The sequence below is a fragment of the Cricetulus griseus genome, chromosome 5 (assembly GCF_003668045.3).
Source record: "Cricetulus griseus strain 17A/GY chromosome 5, alternate assembly CriGri-PICRH-1.0, whole genome shotgun sequence".
Classification (NCBI taxonomy): Eukaryota; Metazoa; Chordata; class Mammalia; order Rodentia; family Cricetidae; genus Cricetulus; species Cricetulus griseus.
This window is the reverse complement of record NC_048598.1, coordinates 148325242-148342385: the sequence shown is the minus strand read 5'-3', so window position 1 is coordinate 148342385 and position 17144 is coordinate 148325242. Positions and strand designations below refer to the sequence as shown.

General features: G+C 40.8%; 1 protein-coding gene across 6 annotated transcripts in view; it reads left to right on the top strand.

The window, feature by feature from the left end:
- Positions 1 to 17144, top strand: part of LOC100759473 (neuronal PAS domain-containing protein 3) — a 794410-nt gene that overhangs the window by 724862 nt on the left and 52404 nt on the right. For all 6 annotated transcript variants that reach the window (XM_035445687.1, XM_035445688.1, XM_035445686.1 and 3 more), the window contains one exon: positions 4185 to 4303. In XM_035445687.1, coding sequence (XP_035301578.1) covers positions 4185 to 4303 — 119 coding nt within the window. The remainder of the gene's footprint in view (positions 1 to 4184; positions 4304 to 17144) is intronic.

Below are 17144 nucleotides of genomic sequence, written 5' to 3'. Positions count from 1 at the left end.
TAGTCCATAGCCCCTACACCTGAGTTTGCCGGCTACTGACTCGCTGGCAAGCATTCCTTCCCACTGTTGCATAAGGGAAAACCCATGGCCATGGTTGTTTTGTGTCAGAACAAAGCTTTTTCCAGAAAGGACTGGCATGGCTATTATTACCATGAATGCAGATCACCCTGAATATTGATAGGTCTAAAAAGGCAAAGCTACCTACCTCATGTAGCTCCTGACAGTGAGGGGATAGAGAGATTGCTCTGTAATTAGAAAGAACAGGTACCTCCTATAGAGAGTGCAAGTTTGGTTCCTAACACCCACCTTGAATGGCTCACAACTGCGTATAACTCCAGGTTCAGGCAATCCAATGCCTCTGACCTCCATGGACACCTGAACACACACACACACACACACACACACACACACACACACACACACACACACTTCATAGACACCTGAACACCCACACCCACACATACACATATACACTCACACTCCATGGACACCTGAATACCCCCCCCCCAACACACGCACAATTTTTAAAGAGTTAGAACCCCTGAGATTCAGCAGAACAGAGAAGCACATATTTCTATATTTTTATTTAACCTTTCATCATGTCAGTCTTGTTTTTGTGCTTTCCTCTCCTGGTGTATATTTCATAGGCTAAGATGGGCATGACTAAGATCTGACCACTCAACTCAGCTTTTCCATAGATCTGCCTTGTGTTTTAGGCAAGGTTAGAACTTCCTGGAATCCAAAATTTATCAGAGTATGAGGCAGTAGTGGCCAGTCTCTAGGAGTGAACAGGAAGGCATTCCACATCTAGAAAGCACTCCAAAATACTTTGTAGGTATAAGGTGGAGCCACTGTGTCTGGAAAACCCAGGTTTCAATGACTTCTTTTACTACTGCATCCATCGCTCATGTCCTTTCTTCATTCAGCACACAGCCTCAGTAGCCACAGCCCAGTCATTGTGCCTTGGACCCCAGTACATCCTTCCTCCTACCCCAGTACGGCCTTCCTACTACCCCACTTTGATGCTCACCTGAGTCTCTCACTCAAAAGGCTGCTCTTGTGAAGTGGCTATCCTTGCCTGTCACATTGCAGATAAAACCTTTCACAGGCAAGACTCCACTGTCACAACTGTGTCACATTTGCTACCCCATCGGAAGCATGGTGGTGGTTGGCTGTGTTATGAGTAAGTTTGTCACCTATCCCATTGGAAGGTGCACTGTGGCGGGTACCTTCTGCTTCTCTCCTCAGAACCACAAAGCTATAGACAGTTAAAGTCCAAGTCCCCATCAGAAACCAAGCTCTGAAGATTGCCCCATCTACTCCTCATTGACTCCTCAGTCCCCTTTCTCTTGAGATAAAATATGATGGTTAATTTAGATTCCAAATCTTGGCTTCAGTGGGGCAGAACCTGACCTAAGCATTCTTTCCACACCGGTTATCCCCAGTGTAATTAACATTACCCTGCATGTTTTAGGCAATTGCTGCTGTAACATGAGGCAGGATGCTATCTGTACTCCTGCCTCAGCCAGAACATGACATGGTGTTTGACTCCACAGCTCATGCAAAACTGTGTTTTCACCCAGTTGGAAGCCCCCTTACTGCCATCTCTCCTAGACAGTCTAAGTATTTTACTGTGCAGTTCCCATCCTGAAAACAACAAGTATTTCACACCATGCCTGAATTACCTTCCTTTCTACAGTAAGGCAAGTCCTTCCTGACAGGGTAAGGATATCCAGAACCCTACCCCTAAAGCCCTAAAAACATATTTCTCATCTCTGAAAAGTTTCTTTTCTTTCTCCCTCTGCTATCACAAACACAATCTTGCTGAACAAAGCTAAATTTTTAAAGGTTGAGTTTGGGCTGTGGGTTCTGATGGCTCCACGTTAGTTCAAGCCAGTGTCAATAAAATGAAAGGGACAACAGTAGATTGGCATACTTTTCCATTTCCAGTAGGATGAAAAACTGCTATAAATTAAGTGTAACCTTAAATGTATAATCTGTCCTTGGAAGAAAAAAAAAAGGATATAGCATCTTCAAGCTCTCGGCATCCCTTACGAGAAAAAAAAAAAAAATTGGTTCTAAGGGTCTCTGATCTTGTGTTTTAGTAAAATAGAACTGCACGGCTGACTGACAGCTCTGATCTGAAGCATTTACGTTTAAGTTTTGATCTCTCTGCTTTTGATTAAAACTAATGAGCTCATTTAATTCAAAATGGGAATCTCTGATAAGAGAAATAAGGTTGATGTGATTGGATTAGAGGGGCAAATTAAACTCTTAGAGCAGAAGTTTGTGCTTATATAGTGTATTAAAAAGCTGTTGGCGTATTATGGCGTGTTAGATGATGAGAAAAATTTCATAGTAATTCATATTTAATCAGAAGAAATGAAAGTACTAAATATAACATGGCTCTGCTTTTCCCTCGAGTGATAAAAAGCTGTACATTTAAAATGACATCAGATCCATGCTCTCTAAAACAAAGAGAGAGAGAGAGAGAGAGAGAGAGAGAGAGAGAGAGAGAGAGAGAGAGAGAGAGCGCCTTAGGAGAGACATATAAGAAAAGAGCAGTTGTCCACCATCTCATCACCCCAGAGTAGAAATGCTACTAGTGTAGGAGACTGAGACTTGCTGAGCTATGAATGTCGTAGGAAAATCCCCAGACCACAAATAGCACAGTTGCTGTGATTAGAATAATGCATATTCTTCGGTCATATGAGTATCACATTTAATATAAAAAATAGAGATTACTTCTTCTTTGAAATATATAATAGCATATCACAATTTGAAGTTTTTCCAATTTCTAATCCCTTTTAATAGTTTTGTTCTATACTTCTTATAGCTCTTTTTTCTTCCTCTCTTCTCCCCCATCTCTTTCTCCTTCCTTCCTTCCTTCCTTCCTTTCTTCCTTCCTTCCTTCCTTCCTTTGTCTCTTGAGACCGTGTCTCACTATGTAGTCTTGGCTAGCCCGGAACTCAGTGTGTGATCATGCTGGCCTTGAAATCATTGAGATCTTCCTGCCTCTGCCTCCCAGGATTCAAGGTGTGAACCAGAGTTCCCTAGCCTCTTACAGATCTTTATCACATGTAGTTTTTTTTTTTCAAACTCCATCCCAGAAAAAAAAAAGAAAATTTAGTGTTAGATTAAAGCTAGTCAAAAGAAATCCAATTTGTTGATGGATTTAAACTTTTTAACTTTCAAATAAGAAAAATATTAATATCTAAGAAGACTAGGATTAGAATATCTATTAGTATAAAAATCCCAAACCTACTTATTTGTAGGAAAAGACTTCAATTTTAAAAATTTCTTCAAAAGTTATTTTTAAAAAATTGACTTACATTACCCTCTGGCCTGCTTGCATAAAGGTCTTAGGTCAGTGGACAGCCAACCACCACTTGAGTTACACAAGTAAAAACAGGTTCCCTGCCCAGCAGCCACAGAAGGCAACTCAAAACAAATGCCTGTAACTCCAGTCGCGGGAGATTGAGCACCCTCTTCTGGTCTCTGTAGGCACTGCACTCATGCACATAGCCCCACACACAGACACAGACACACACAGTTTAAAAATAAAATAAATAAAATCAGAGAAATAGAAAAACAGACTGTTTGGCTGATGGCTGGGGCAATAAGCCATTGTGATGGGAATGTGATATTTGGTAGTTTTTCTTTCTCTCTGCCTGTACATCCCATTCTCATTTCTGGAGCCAGTTGAGAAGACTTCACATTTCCACTTCACAACGAAAAGAAGGTGTAAGTAGAAGGGTGTAGAGAGAACAAGGAGCAGGACCTCTGTTCCTGTCACCACAGCATCCTGCCTATGGCTTGGTTCATCCCATCAACACTTGGGCCCTTCCCTTTCAAAGCACTGCCGTCTGTGCACACCAGCCGACCCTCAAAGGAAGCTGCAATTACTTACTATTTGGCTCCACTTAGGGAGCTGCAGCAAATTAAAAGAACTGAAAAGCTCTTGCTAGAAACAGGAAAGGAGTTTCTTTCGGCACCTTAATTTTTCTTTTTTTTATTTTCTGCAAAGTAAACATTTTCTAAGTGAGTTAAATTGATTACTACACTCTTAGCACCCATCAGTCATTTATTTTTAGTGAACTCAAGGGTTGCACCTGAGCAGTAGCTGTGAGGGGTTGTGTAGAGACTTAAATCTCATATGTGTGTATGTTTTTTCTATTCCTCAGTGGAGACAACCAGCCCCAGTCTGCTAACCACTGACAACACCCTTGAGCGGTCCTTTTTCATCCGAATGAAATCCACTCTGACCAAACGTGGAGTACACATCAAGTCATCAGGATATAAGGTAAACTGGGCTTCGGGAGGGAACACATCCAATCCGATGCCATTTGCACTGAGTTTTCCAACTGCTTTGGGTCCATATAATTAACACAGGGGACCTTGAGTGTTGCACTGCGTAAGCTCCCTAGCCATTTTTCTGTCTCAACAGAGACATCTTTATGCCTCCTCCTTATCACTTCAGACATTGCTGATGCACCAAATGGCCCCAAGCTCATGTCTTTTCTTAAAGCCACTAGTTATTAATATGCCAAGTGCCTCGGCACCTTCTAGAGAGTCACACTGGTAGAAACTGTGAACACAATTCCTCTCTATCCTGAAGGTAAGTGTTCTAGAATGGCTACTATGAGAATCCCTTCTCTCATGTTCCCCTTAAAATATGCCCTTTCTCTGAAATGACTCTCACAGTCAATCACGTGATCACCTAGATTCATACATGTTGGTTTTAAAAAACCAAGTTGGAGGGGGTGGGGAGATGGTAAAGTGATTGCTTACAAGCATAAGGACCCTAAGTTTGAATCCCCAGCACCCATGTGAAAAGCCAGGCTGAGTGACACTGGGGAGATAAAGACAAGAGGATCCCTGGGGCTTGCTGGCCACCCCTGACTAGCACAATCAGGAGACTTGACAAGCTCCAGGTTCAGTGAGAAGCTATCTCAAAAAATAAGATGAAAAGCAATTGAGGAAGACACTGAACAACAACCTCAGGTCACACACACACACACACAGACACACAGACACACAGACACACACACACACACACGCACACGCACGCACACACGCACACGCATGCTGTTGAATTCTAAGGTTGAATCTTAGAATCCTTCATTTTGAAATTACAATACCCGGACATTAGTCATACTTTAACGTCCACAGAATGCTCATATTCAAAACATATGTATGTATGTATGTATGTATGTATGTATATATTCCTCACAACCAAAAGATCAAGTCTGGAGCCATAATCTACATTATCATCATTTTAAGGTTAAGGATATAAAAGCCTTCTAATCACAAGAAATCCCAACATTCTAGTTACTATAGAACATAAAATTCAGACCTAGGAAATTTATGAAATGCCTTTGAAGACCTGAGTCTTACAATTTTATGACACACTAACCAATCTCTTAAACAGCATTTATTGTACATAGGAAGGCAAACACAAACAAAATGTAGCATCAATGTGCCAGCACGACCTGCTCCAGGCTGAGACCTTAGAGCTTCAGCTAGCTGTGTTCTTTCAGGTGACAATAGCATTGTTGGCGGTGCTAACAACCATTACTGACAGGGCTTAAAACCTTTATGTAAGTCATCAAAACGCTTGCGGCACTATAAAGTCAGAGGCACACACTGGCGTTGACATTAATTCTTTAAGGGAAAAAAATATTAAAAAAAGAAAGAAAGAAAGAAAGAAAGAAAGAAAGAAAGAAAGAAAGAAAGAAAGAAAGAAAGGAGGTGGAAAACCCTTCCGAGGACGACCTTTAGCTGAGCTGTCCTACAGTCTGAAAGGCACAGGAGAAGCAACCTTGACCTTTTGCAGGGTGTAAAGCAAAGAGGGAGCAAGTGGTCAGTTCTGGCAGTAGCTTCCCCCTAAAGACACTTATTATACGTCAGTGTATTTTGGGGAAAACAGACCTAGTGTTTAGGGCATTTTGTGCTTCCCTGTCTTAGTAAACAGTATGCATTTGCTCCTTATGAAGTGTGAGCATTAGCACATTTGGCTTCCCTAAGTAGACTACAGATGTGAGATAGTATTTAAGTATTAGAAAGGGTCCTTCTTTGCATTCCAGATTTGGAAGCCCTAGGGTTTCCTTTGTAACTCTTTCTTTTCTGTCTGTCTGCATCCTTTCTGCTTTCTGCTGGTTGGTAGGGGGCATATCACAAGTGGAAAGCAAAAGTTGGTGTAACCCAATATCATTGGATGATTTAACTTTTTGAAAAGCAAAATTATTTTATACTACAAACAGCTTACAATGGTCTTTGGATGTTTGATCTGCAAAAAAAAGAGTGGGATATATGGCTACAACAATAATAATAAATAGTGGGTCTAGGCAACAGACCAATCATCTCATTAGGGTGTGATTGGCCATTCGGTGCCTCAGTAGAGCTGCTCTTGCTGTCTGACTGAAATTAGACTTAATCATCATCTGCTCAGCAAAGATGTTTGAGCTCCCAGTGTGAGACTTGTTTTAGAATCTAAAATCCCAGCATCAAACAATACAAAGTCCCTGCTTTCCAAGTGTTTGCACTCCAGAGCAGGGAGAGGACTCTAACGAGTAATAAAGCAGTGATTTGGAGAGTAATGCAAACTCAAGGAGCAACAGCATAGGCTGGGAATGATTAGCTTTCACAACCATCCTAGAAGAGAGTGTTTTGGAGTATTCCCATTTTCTAGACACAAAGAAACTGAAGGTGGAAAGATAAATTAGCCTACCCAAGGACACACATTGTAGAAAGGGAGCTTAGACTTGGCAAGTCAGACCCTATACCCTATGCCTTCACCGGGCTACACTATTCAGAGTGAAGTGAGGACATGTGAGAGCTAGAGACCACTTTAGATAGGTCACTGGAGGCTCCTCCAACTAGGTGGCATGTCACCTGTGAGTCATGGATTAGAAGGGACTAGCATGAATATGAAGGGGGCAGGAAGTCTGTTTCAAGAAACTTCTCTGTCCAGTGCTGTGTCCCCCCCACCCCCAGGACTGCTACTCACAACTCTCATCTCCCATTCCCCAGGAAGATGACTCTCCCAGCAGGTCCAGCCTTTCCCCTTCTCTGAAACAAATGTTCCTCGTTAATTAACCTTGTCTGAAAGTTAGGGGAAGACCCAATGAGAGCATATGACACACCACAGCTGAACGGCATCCCTGTGTATCTGTTCATTCTCAGTAAGTAAATCTAGCAGCTTATAAAACATTCCAATAAAACTGGTAATCATCCACCACCACACAATAAACAGAAATAAAAAGGAGTGGTGGTGATAATTTCTCTGTACTTCCAGTATCCCTTCTAATTTATTATCATCACGTACATGTTGGTTTTCCCATAAAGGTCCGCAAAGCTCTGTCTGGGTCATTCTATTTCTTCATTTTTTTTTTCTGTGACCTTGGACTATGGACCTTTCTAACTTTCCCTGAGACTTCATCTCTTGCTGTAGTCAGCTCAGCATTCACTGACTGCATGCACAGAACTGTGCCTAACACTTTAAACTTATTAGTCCACAGAAGAGCATTGTTTTAAAATCCGTGTGTAGTCTGCACTGTTGTTATGCCCAGTTTGCAGGCAGTGACACTGAGGCTTTCATGAGTGAACTACTTCCCCATGTTGGTGCAGCTCTTAAACAGCTGCTGGGGAATCAGAATGAAAGTCAGGCAATTAAGCTTCAGAACTTGCCCTTTCAACCCTTCTGCCTCACTCTTAATGAAGTCCAAAGAAGAGATCAGTTTGATGTGACGGACCTCAATATACAATCACTTACATTTTTAAAGGGAGAACTTCCTTCCTAAGACCTGCCTGCTGTAGCTTATAATGTCCTGCTGTTCTACTGCACTGTGGTGTGGTGAATGCAGTTCAGATTCTCATCCTGATCACATACAGGATCATATACATGTATATATACATACACATGACCACATACAGGATCATATATGTACATATATACGATCACATACAGGGTCATATACATGCACACATATATACACATGACGGCATACAGGTTCATATACATATTCATGTACATACACATGACGGCATACAGGATCATATATATGTACATATACATACACATGATGGCATACAGGATCATATACACATACATACACATGACCACATATAGGATCATATGCATGATCACATACAGAATCATGTACATATACATACACACATACATGATCACATATGTACATATCATTAAGCTGGAACTCTGAGTCTGAAGCATTTGAGCAGTGGCACAATACCACAGTGGAAAATTCCACACCTGACTTCATGTGCCAGGTCATAGTTAAAGCAGCGATGGTATTAAAAATAGTCCATGAAACTGCCTTTAAGGCTTTGTGCATACAGTATATGTGAAAAATAAATGAGTTTTCTGTTTAAAATTTGGTCCCATGCCCAAAATATCTTATCATGTACGCAAATATTTTAAAATCTGAAAAATTCTGGAATCTAAAACACTTTTGGCCCCAAGTATTTCAGATAAGGGCCTGGACCCTTATCTGGACCTCATAACCTGGACTTCATAATCAAGAATTCCAACCAAGAAGTGTCCATTATGTCCTGATTTAGGAATGGAATGTAACATCAATTGTGGGGGCTTCACTTGCCACACCCTAGACCTCAGGGAATTGCTCTAATGAAGTTTTGTTCTTTCTGTCCTCGTCTGCTTTGAAATCCACAGTAGCATGTTATCTGGTCCAGCCACTTTTTATGCCTTAGGGGCCTCCCTGTTGTTTAGGTCTCATTGTTGGCCACATATCTTAGCATAACACAGCTCTCATTTAAATTGCCTTGCATCAATATTCTGCCTTCTTGATTAGGTCTATGTCTGGGGGAACTTACTAGGTAGAGCACATGGGGCAAAAGGAGATATGTAATCAGGGAAATTATGGGAAGGAACACTAATTGGGTCGCCTCCTTAGCTCCTGTCTTTGGAGGATAGCTTCCTTTGGCGTGGGACTTCCAGCTTTCTAATCGACTCTTGCATGCCTACCAGCACCTCTGCCATTTCTGGAATATTTATCCCCACACATTTTAATGTCCTAACTCTAATAGAAGAGAATGGCAGCCTATTTTCTGGGAAACAGACAGAGAGAGAGCCCCTGTCCTGTTTCATGCAATGCTAACAGTGTCTTTGAGTTCTTCACAGGGGTGAAATCTGCAGGTGACTGAATTCCTGCCATGGCATGTACTCAGAAATCATGAAGGGATGCTCGGGGAACTCAGGGGATTTTTTAAAAATCCAACAGCTCTCATCTGGGATGGTTTGGGTACCAAAGTGTTGAACTAAATGACTGGAAGGCCATTCAGCCTCCTTATGATACAAAAAAAAAAAAAATCAGAGAGAAAACTGATGAACTCATTGGTTTATTGGGATTGCAGATGACTTCATTTTTATGAATTTCTAGTCCTGAATGTAGAGTGACCAAAGAATAAATTGAGGATAAATTGAGGTGTGGAATTTAGCTAAAGAAAACCTTGCCTTCTCTAAGCACACACAGAAGTGTCTTTTCAAGGACAAATTTATCTTGGTCATTTCTGAAAGTCCCTAGTAGCATTTGCTCCATGGTGTAAATAAGCTCATATAATTTTTGTAGTGGTTTACTTCATTTGGATGTCATAGATTTGGAGAAGCCTATGGAGCCTTTCCCATGGTAAATTCACTTTATATCTATAGGTTCTTAAAGTCTCAGGGTTTATCCATTCATCTCAAGTTACAACATCCCATGTAATGTGAAGCCCACCTTCAGAACTTACTAAAAAGAACAATATTGCGATTTCCAGAAGATGTTTTATCTGTGTCATACTCACCCTCTGCTTCAGCCATTTACCTTCCCAGTATTAGAAAACACTGAAGTCTGGCATCAAAAAGCAATGGCTCTTAGACTGAAGAAGTACAGAACCATGCTTTCCCTGTGATATCCTCAGGTGGATAAAAACTATTGCAAAATATTTCTTTTTAGAAGTATTATACTTAAATTATTCAGGTCTAGAAAGATGGTTCAGTAGGTGAAATTCCTTGCACACAAGCCTGATGACCGGAGTAAATAAATAAAAGTAAAAAACAGTATAAAGAGAATTACTTTCAGTGGCACCTGGTCCCACTTCCCTGTTTACTTAGGTAGATGTCAGGAGATATCAATATCAAAATCACAACTAATTTTAAAAGTTGAAGGTTCTTTTCGTACAAACTGAGTCTTGATTGGCTGTTTCTATCAGTGAGTTTCGGGATGCTTGCATCTTGGCAGAGAACTAGATGTATCCATCACTTGGAATGTTGGTTCTTGAGTTAATTCTTCAGTAAGATCCATAAAACTAAGATGTCTGCCTTTTCCATTTGATCCCCACTCATGTCAGTACACTGCTGGACCTGGAGAGATATTCCTGCTTCAGTTTTCATTCCCCAACCTGAATGCCTCTTTTCCAGATCATCTGAGAGACATTTCCAAGTTAGCTCCTAGGAGACCTTGTTTCCTCCCTGCTTCTCCTGCATTCTGTTCAGCTATCTTATCACTAACTCAGAGACCACATCTGCTGCTGTGTCATCAACTGAAAACAGTACCAGGGTACTTATGAATAGACCCTAGCTTCCCTCTCCTACAATAGCAAACCATTCTTCCGGGCGCTCTTTCCACAGTTATTCCAGCTAGCCCAGACCAATTACTGTTCCTGACATGCATTTGTATAGTCATGGTGCTATGGTTTTGGCCATGTTCTTCTCATTTCCTAAAATGCTGCTTGGCTACCTAGAAAACCCTTCACCACTGTGGCACCACACACAGGACTCCCTTTTCCATCCCTCCTACTGCACTTAAGAAAAACCCTCTACCCCTGAGCATCATGTGTGCTCTTTTGTGCCTCAGTTTTCTTATATGTAAAGTCAAGTGGTGTGTAACTCAATGCTTTTCCTGCAAATCAAATCACTCAAGCTCAACTCAGCATCTTTTTTTTGCCATTTATGAAGAATTTTCCTATAATTTTCAATGAACGGCATAATATTCTTTTAAGCAATTTTGAAGGTAAGTAAAACTGAGGCACAGGAATAATAATTAGTAAAAGGCGAGGCTGAGAGAAGTATCCATATCTTGTGAATCAAATGCCTCCTTTCTAATACACCATGGTGAATGCTGGGTCTGTCATGTCCTCCTTTCTTCCCAAGCATAGTTGGCTGCATCAAGCTGTTATTCAGTAAATGTTTTCTGAATTAAGTTAAATGGTTTCCCTTCTTTTGAAATGTGAATGGGCATCATCTACAGGACTGTGCATTATGCCACACCGTCAGATGGCATGTATAAGTGACTTCTCTTTTGCTTTGTCCAAATTACATAGAGAATTTACAGAAAAGGATTTCCTTTGGTTCATGGCTTCAAAAGCTTCAGTCCATTGTGGAAGGATCTTAGCTGTGATAAAACATCATGATACCAAAGCAACCTTAGGAGGAAAAGTTTTACTAGGCTTACACTTCCACATAGTCATCACTGTAAGAAAGCAAGACAGGAACTCAAACAGGGCAGGAAACGAGAGGCAGGAGCTGATGCAGAGGCCATGGGGGAGTACTGCTTGCTGGTTGGCTCCTCATGACTTGCTTAGCCTGCTTTATTTACTATAGAACCCAGGACCACCAGCCCAGGGGTGAGGCCACTCACAATGGGCTGGGACCTCCTGTGTTGATCACTAATTAAGAAAATGCCTTACAAGCTTGCCTACAGCCTGATCTTATGGAGGCATTTTCTTAGTTGAGGCTCCCTCCTCTCAAATGATTTTACCTTGTGTCCAGTTGACATAAATCCATCCAGCACAGGCAGAGAAGGCATGGCAGAGTAGCTGTGGTCACACCACAGTGGGCCAGGGAGCAGAGAAGGGGAATGTAAATGTCCACTGGATTTCCCTTCTTTCTCCTTTTATTTCATCTGCGCTGCTTGCCAATGGGATGATGCCACCTGTAACGATAAATCTTTCTGCCAATCCACCCGAGGCCCGCTGCCACATTAAGGTCCCAAGTAACATAGAGACTTATATTAGGAACAAGGCTGCTGGCCAATGACTAGGATTTCTTACCTGTTAGCTTAGTCTTAAATATCAACCACAATTATTAATCTATATTGTATGAAGACTTATCTGATAAAGGATGCTGGCGGCATGCATCCTCTCTTGTTAGGCTCACATCACGACTCCTGTCTCTACTACATTTCCCAGAATCCTCCTCATCTCCAAGTCCCACCTATCTTGCTTCCCTATTGGCCAACAGTGTTTTATTCATTAACCAATAAGAGAGAAACATACACAGGACATGCCCCCCCCCCAACCTACAATTAGGGCAGGTTGTCTCCCATTAATCATCTCTAGAAACACTCTCAGGCATACAGAAAGATCTGCCCCAACCTCGTGGGTGATCCTAAGTCCAATCAAGTTGACAATCAAGATTAGCCATACAATTTGCTAATCTGATATGAACATCATTTAGAGCAATGGTTCTCAACCTGTAAATCATAGTCCCTTCAAAGTTAAATGACCCCTTCACAAGGGTCGCCATCGGAGGACACAGATATTTATATTATGATTCATAACAGTAGCAAAATTGCAGTTACAAAGTAGCAACAAAGGTAATTTTATGGTTGGGGGGTCACCACAGCAGGAGGAATTGTATCAAAGTGTCACAGCATTGGGAAGGTGAGAACCACTGATTGAGAGTGACTCTTGGAACAGCTATGAACCCAAATGAACTGTACCACGATCTGGCTCCCATTTCTCTGTTTTGTCTCAAGGATATTTTGAGTCTTTCTCAATGCATTACTCAAATCAAAGTGTACAATATTCCTTTAGACACCAGTTGAGGAGTCTACTCAGAAAATTGTAGACACATGTTAGCATTACAGAAAATTATAGACACATCTTCTCATTCAGTGTGATTTCATGTCAGTCTGCGGTGATCACCATTTTCTTCCTATTAAACAATCTTTGAAGGGTGCTTTTCTGAAATTTTTTAATTTCATGCACTATATTTTCACCATATTTATTCCCCATCAACCCCCAACTCCTTCAGGATCCCACCGACCAGACCAAACCTCATGTGTGCTCTCTCTCTCTCTCTCTCTCTCTCTCTCTCTCTCTCTCTCTCTCTCTCTCTCTTTCTCTCTCTCTCTGGCTTCATTTCTAATTACTAGAATATTTGCACCCTACCTTGTAGCACAATGACTTCCCAGAAAGCATAAAGAATATACAAAGTGTTATCATAGGAAACTAGCTCTGTGCTTGCCCAAGAAGCTAACTGCATTCAGAGAGAAGTGTTACATGAGGTGTGCCCAGCACTGAGTCAAGGGTGCAATGTAGCTGCAGTTTTTCACTAGAGATTTCAGAGAGCATTCGTCAGTTGGAAGCTGCTTTTCACCTGGGTAGTGGTGGCACAAGGAGGCAGATCTCTATGAGTTTGGAAGCAACATCATCTACAAAGCAAGTTCCAGGACAGCCAGGGCTGTTACACAGAGAAACCCTGTCTCTAAAAAAGGAAAAGAAAGTTGCTCCTTCTCACTGACAAGTATGGACAATACTAGCCAATATCCAGAAGTTTCTCTCAATCTGAGGTCAGAGATGAACTCTGGATATATTAATACTACTGCTGAATCTTTTGCTTCAGTTCCATGTTGTCTTGAAATGATGACTACAGCATCCAAGCTGTGCGGAATGGGACTATCTTGTCAAATCAATAGATGAATTTTCAGAGACACCAAAAATTCTGTCAGTCTATTCAGACTTTCTAAGACTATGCATTTATTGCCTTTCAATCAACCCTGACACCAGAATAAATTGAAGAAGAAAATTTTTACAGAGGCAGGGATTACCCTGGTTTAAAAAAAAAATGCAAAGAGGGCAGAGAACCAATAAAATCCAAGATTTTAAAATCATTTTAGTCTCTGCTCACCTCTGCACAATTGCCCATTACAACATGGTTTCCAGCATCATTTTAAATATAGATGACATTGTTTCTAATCTAAAAGCATGTATTTCCCATTACTAGCACGTAACTATTTACAGCTTGGCATGTGGCATTTCTCAAAAGCCAGTACTCAAAAGCTAACCTATTTTCCAACCAGAGATATGACCTAACCACTAGTCATTCTGTGGTGTGTCTAAGTATGTCAGTGACTGTAACCCAAATATGGCACTCACTTACAGGTCCTTCAATTTGCATTATAAAAAAAGAAAGTAGGAGAAATAACTATAGCCCTTCTTTGGCTAATGTTGTGTCTTCTCTGGTTAGTTTCTAGCAATTGCAAGCACAAATAACAAAATGATGGTCATTTTGATATTTTTGACATCCCTGGTGGAAAAAAAAATGTGTTTTCTATAAAAGATGTCTTTAATACTCTTCAAAAATTACAATGGTTTCATCACTATACTCACAGTCTCACAGATGTGTTTATATAATTGTCCCTTTTATAGATGGTGGTTCACAGAAATCAGTTTTTAAATGGACTTGAGAACGAAAACATAAACACTCAGACAGTTCATCATTTCTTTCAGGCCAACACTTCAGTACCCTGAGAGCCCTAAACACATCAGTACTACCCCACAATCCATGCTTCCCTAAAATAATCTCATGATCCAATGGCCTGAAATAATAGGGTTTTTTTTTTTTTCTTAACTGCTAATTTTAAGGACTTGAAAATAAATTACTCCATTTGACACTTAGTACCTCAAAACCTCCCCCAATGCACAGTGATTAAGCCCAGGGCTTCGATGCCAGGTAACCAAGGATTTTGACTTTGTCCTTCATTCACAACTCTGACTTTAAGTAGCCTGTTTGATAACTTGACGAGAAAATGCCAATAGAATCTCCTTTGTGAGGCTACTGCAAAACAAAACAAAAGTGTGAAAGTAAAGTGCCTAGCATGGCTCCTGGCCTGGCAAGTACATAGCACAAGTCCCTAGGTGGCGTTTTCCATCTGTGGACCTCACTGAGCGTTTGACAGAGGTGAGTCCAGACTACCTGAAACCTTAACTTCTACACCTCTGCATGCATACCTGTAACACTAAGACACTAACTCACCCAGACCTCTTCAGATTATCTCCTAGAAGTTGTATGAGCTCCAGAATAATAAATGATTTCTCCAGAATATAGAAAATGCATTTATTTCTGGGAAATTTCTCTTTGCTTTAGTGTCCTGAATATTGATTTGATTATAAGGGACAAAATATGACTGAAATACGTCATCTGTCCCTTTAATAAAAGAAGCACATACCAAATGGTTTTCTTGGGAATTGATTTAGCGTCATGGCAAGACTAATACAGCCCTTTAATGTAAGAAATGTAGTAGAGGCAGGGCTAATTTGATGCTGTTGATCTCTGGAATAAATGGGACTTCTAGGGTCTGCAGTGAACAGGGTTCCAAGTTCGATTAGAGCGTCTGCATATTATAAATTGAACTTCCAAGGGTAGGCAACCACCACTGTGACCTAACCCAGCCCCTCCACCCCCACTCCTCCAGGGAGATTATGTTTGCCCATTCCAAGTAGAAGAAAGGAGCTAGAATCCTGGCCTTCAGATCTTTTCATATATTGCCTCCCTGGGGAACATGATACCAATCACACCTTTCCTGTCTTTGTAAATGCTCTGCCCAACTCCACCATCATTCTGAAAGGATAACTTTAGTACAAAGTTCTTTCTTTGAGTAGTAAGACTCTCATTTAAGCAGAAGAATAATCACTGTGGTCTGTTCTCATCCCTCTGGAATCATACTCAAGGGAGAAACCAGCTCTTAGAGTTGAGAATATCTTCCCCATGGACATATAACTTTTTAACTTTCCAGACCCTGATGAATTTAATTTGACATTTTCTTTTGCCTTTTCAATGGCTATGCTAATGGCTGACACACTTTATGACAGGTATTTTTCATACTGTCATATGTGGTTGTTAAAAATTAACATGTATTCAACTTAAACCCCACTTGTAGCCAATTCTTATGGCTAGAGCTCTACAAGCATCATCAAGAGATACTTGATTGTTACTTGGTAGCTCTGAATACATTAACACTCCTCAACATCTCCTTACCAAATGTCCTTCAAACTCTTGAGTCCTTGTAGAAGTCATGAACACAGAATGGCTTAATAGGGGCATATCTAATGGTGCAAGTTAGAAAATTCTACACACCTCCCACCCCCCAGCACTTTGCTCCTTCCTCTGCAATGGCACGCAGGCATCCTAATTATTCTGGCTTTCCAGTTCTTTAGTTTAAAAAAATAAATAGAAGGACTTCCCTTTGATCCTCACTAGACAGTGATAGTTGAGACTTTCTTGGGTAGTGTCCTCTATACATTAAAGGTGTAGTCCCTTTGGGACATTCTGGGTAGTATTGAAGAGGGTCTGCCTTCAAAGATGCAGCCATGATGTCCAACAAGAGGGAAGCTGAAATCTAATTTGTTGTATGGCTTGGTAGCAAAAGGTAGTTAATGAACCAAAAATACTCCAGAACTTCACCCAGACCAATGCTACAAGGTGGGCAAAGGTCTTTGGAGGCTTCTAATCATTAAGAATGTCTCAGTGAACTGTGAACCTTGTCCTTAGAGGGATTGTCAGTGGCTAAAATCCTGGCTCAGAGAAGTTGCTCTTGATAAAAATAAAATGTTGATTTAAGAGGGATCCCCTCTTGTCTAATTCTAAGAACAATGATAAATGTCTTCACTAACCTATCCTAACACACACTCACCCCTGTCTTTATACCAAGCAACATTCATGCAGTATTGTTTCCTCCTTCCCCCTTGGATTTTGAGGAACTAGATGACTGAGGAATACCTATGCCAACAATGTCTGAGATCATTTTAAGTTTCCAGTTGAAAGAACCTGAAACTTTAAATCTTCCTTGAATCTACAGTTATTGAGTCATGGGAAAACATTTAGTGATAAGTGGAATTAGCAATATAAATGCTAAGGCTCTTGAAGAAAGATATCACTGAACTAGAAAATGTTGATTTTGTTTGTTTGTTTATTGTTTATTGAGACAGGGTCTCTCTCAGTATGTTGCCCTGGATGTCCTGGAACTCACAGAGATCAGCCAGCCTCTGTCTCCCAAGTGCATGCTGGGCCTAACATTGATATCCTTGACTTACATTATTAATAAATTACCATCTTCCCTGTG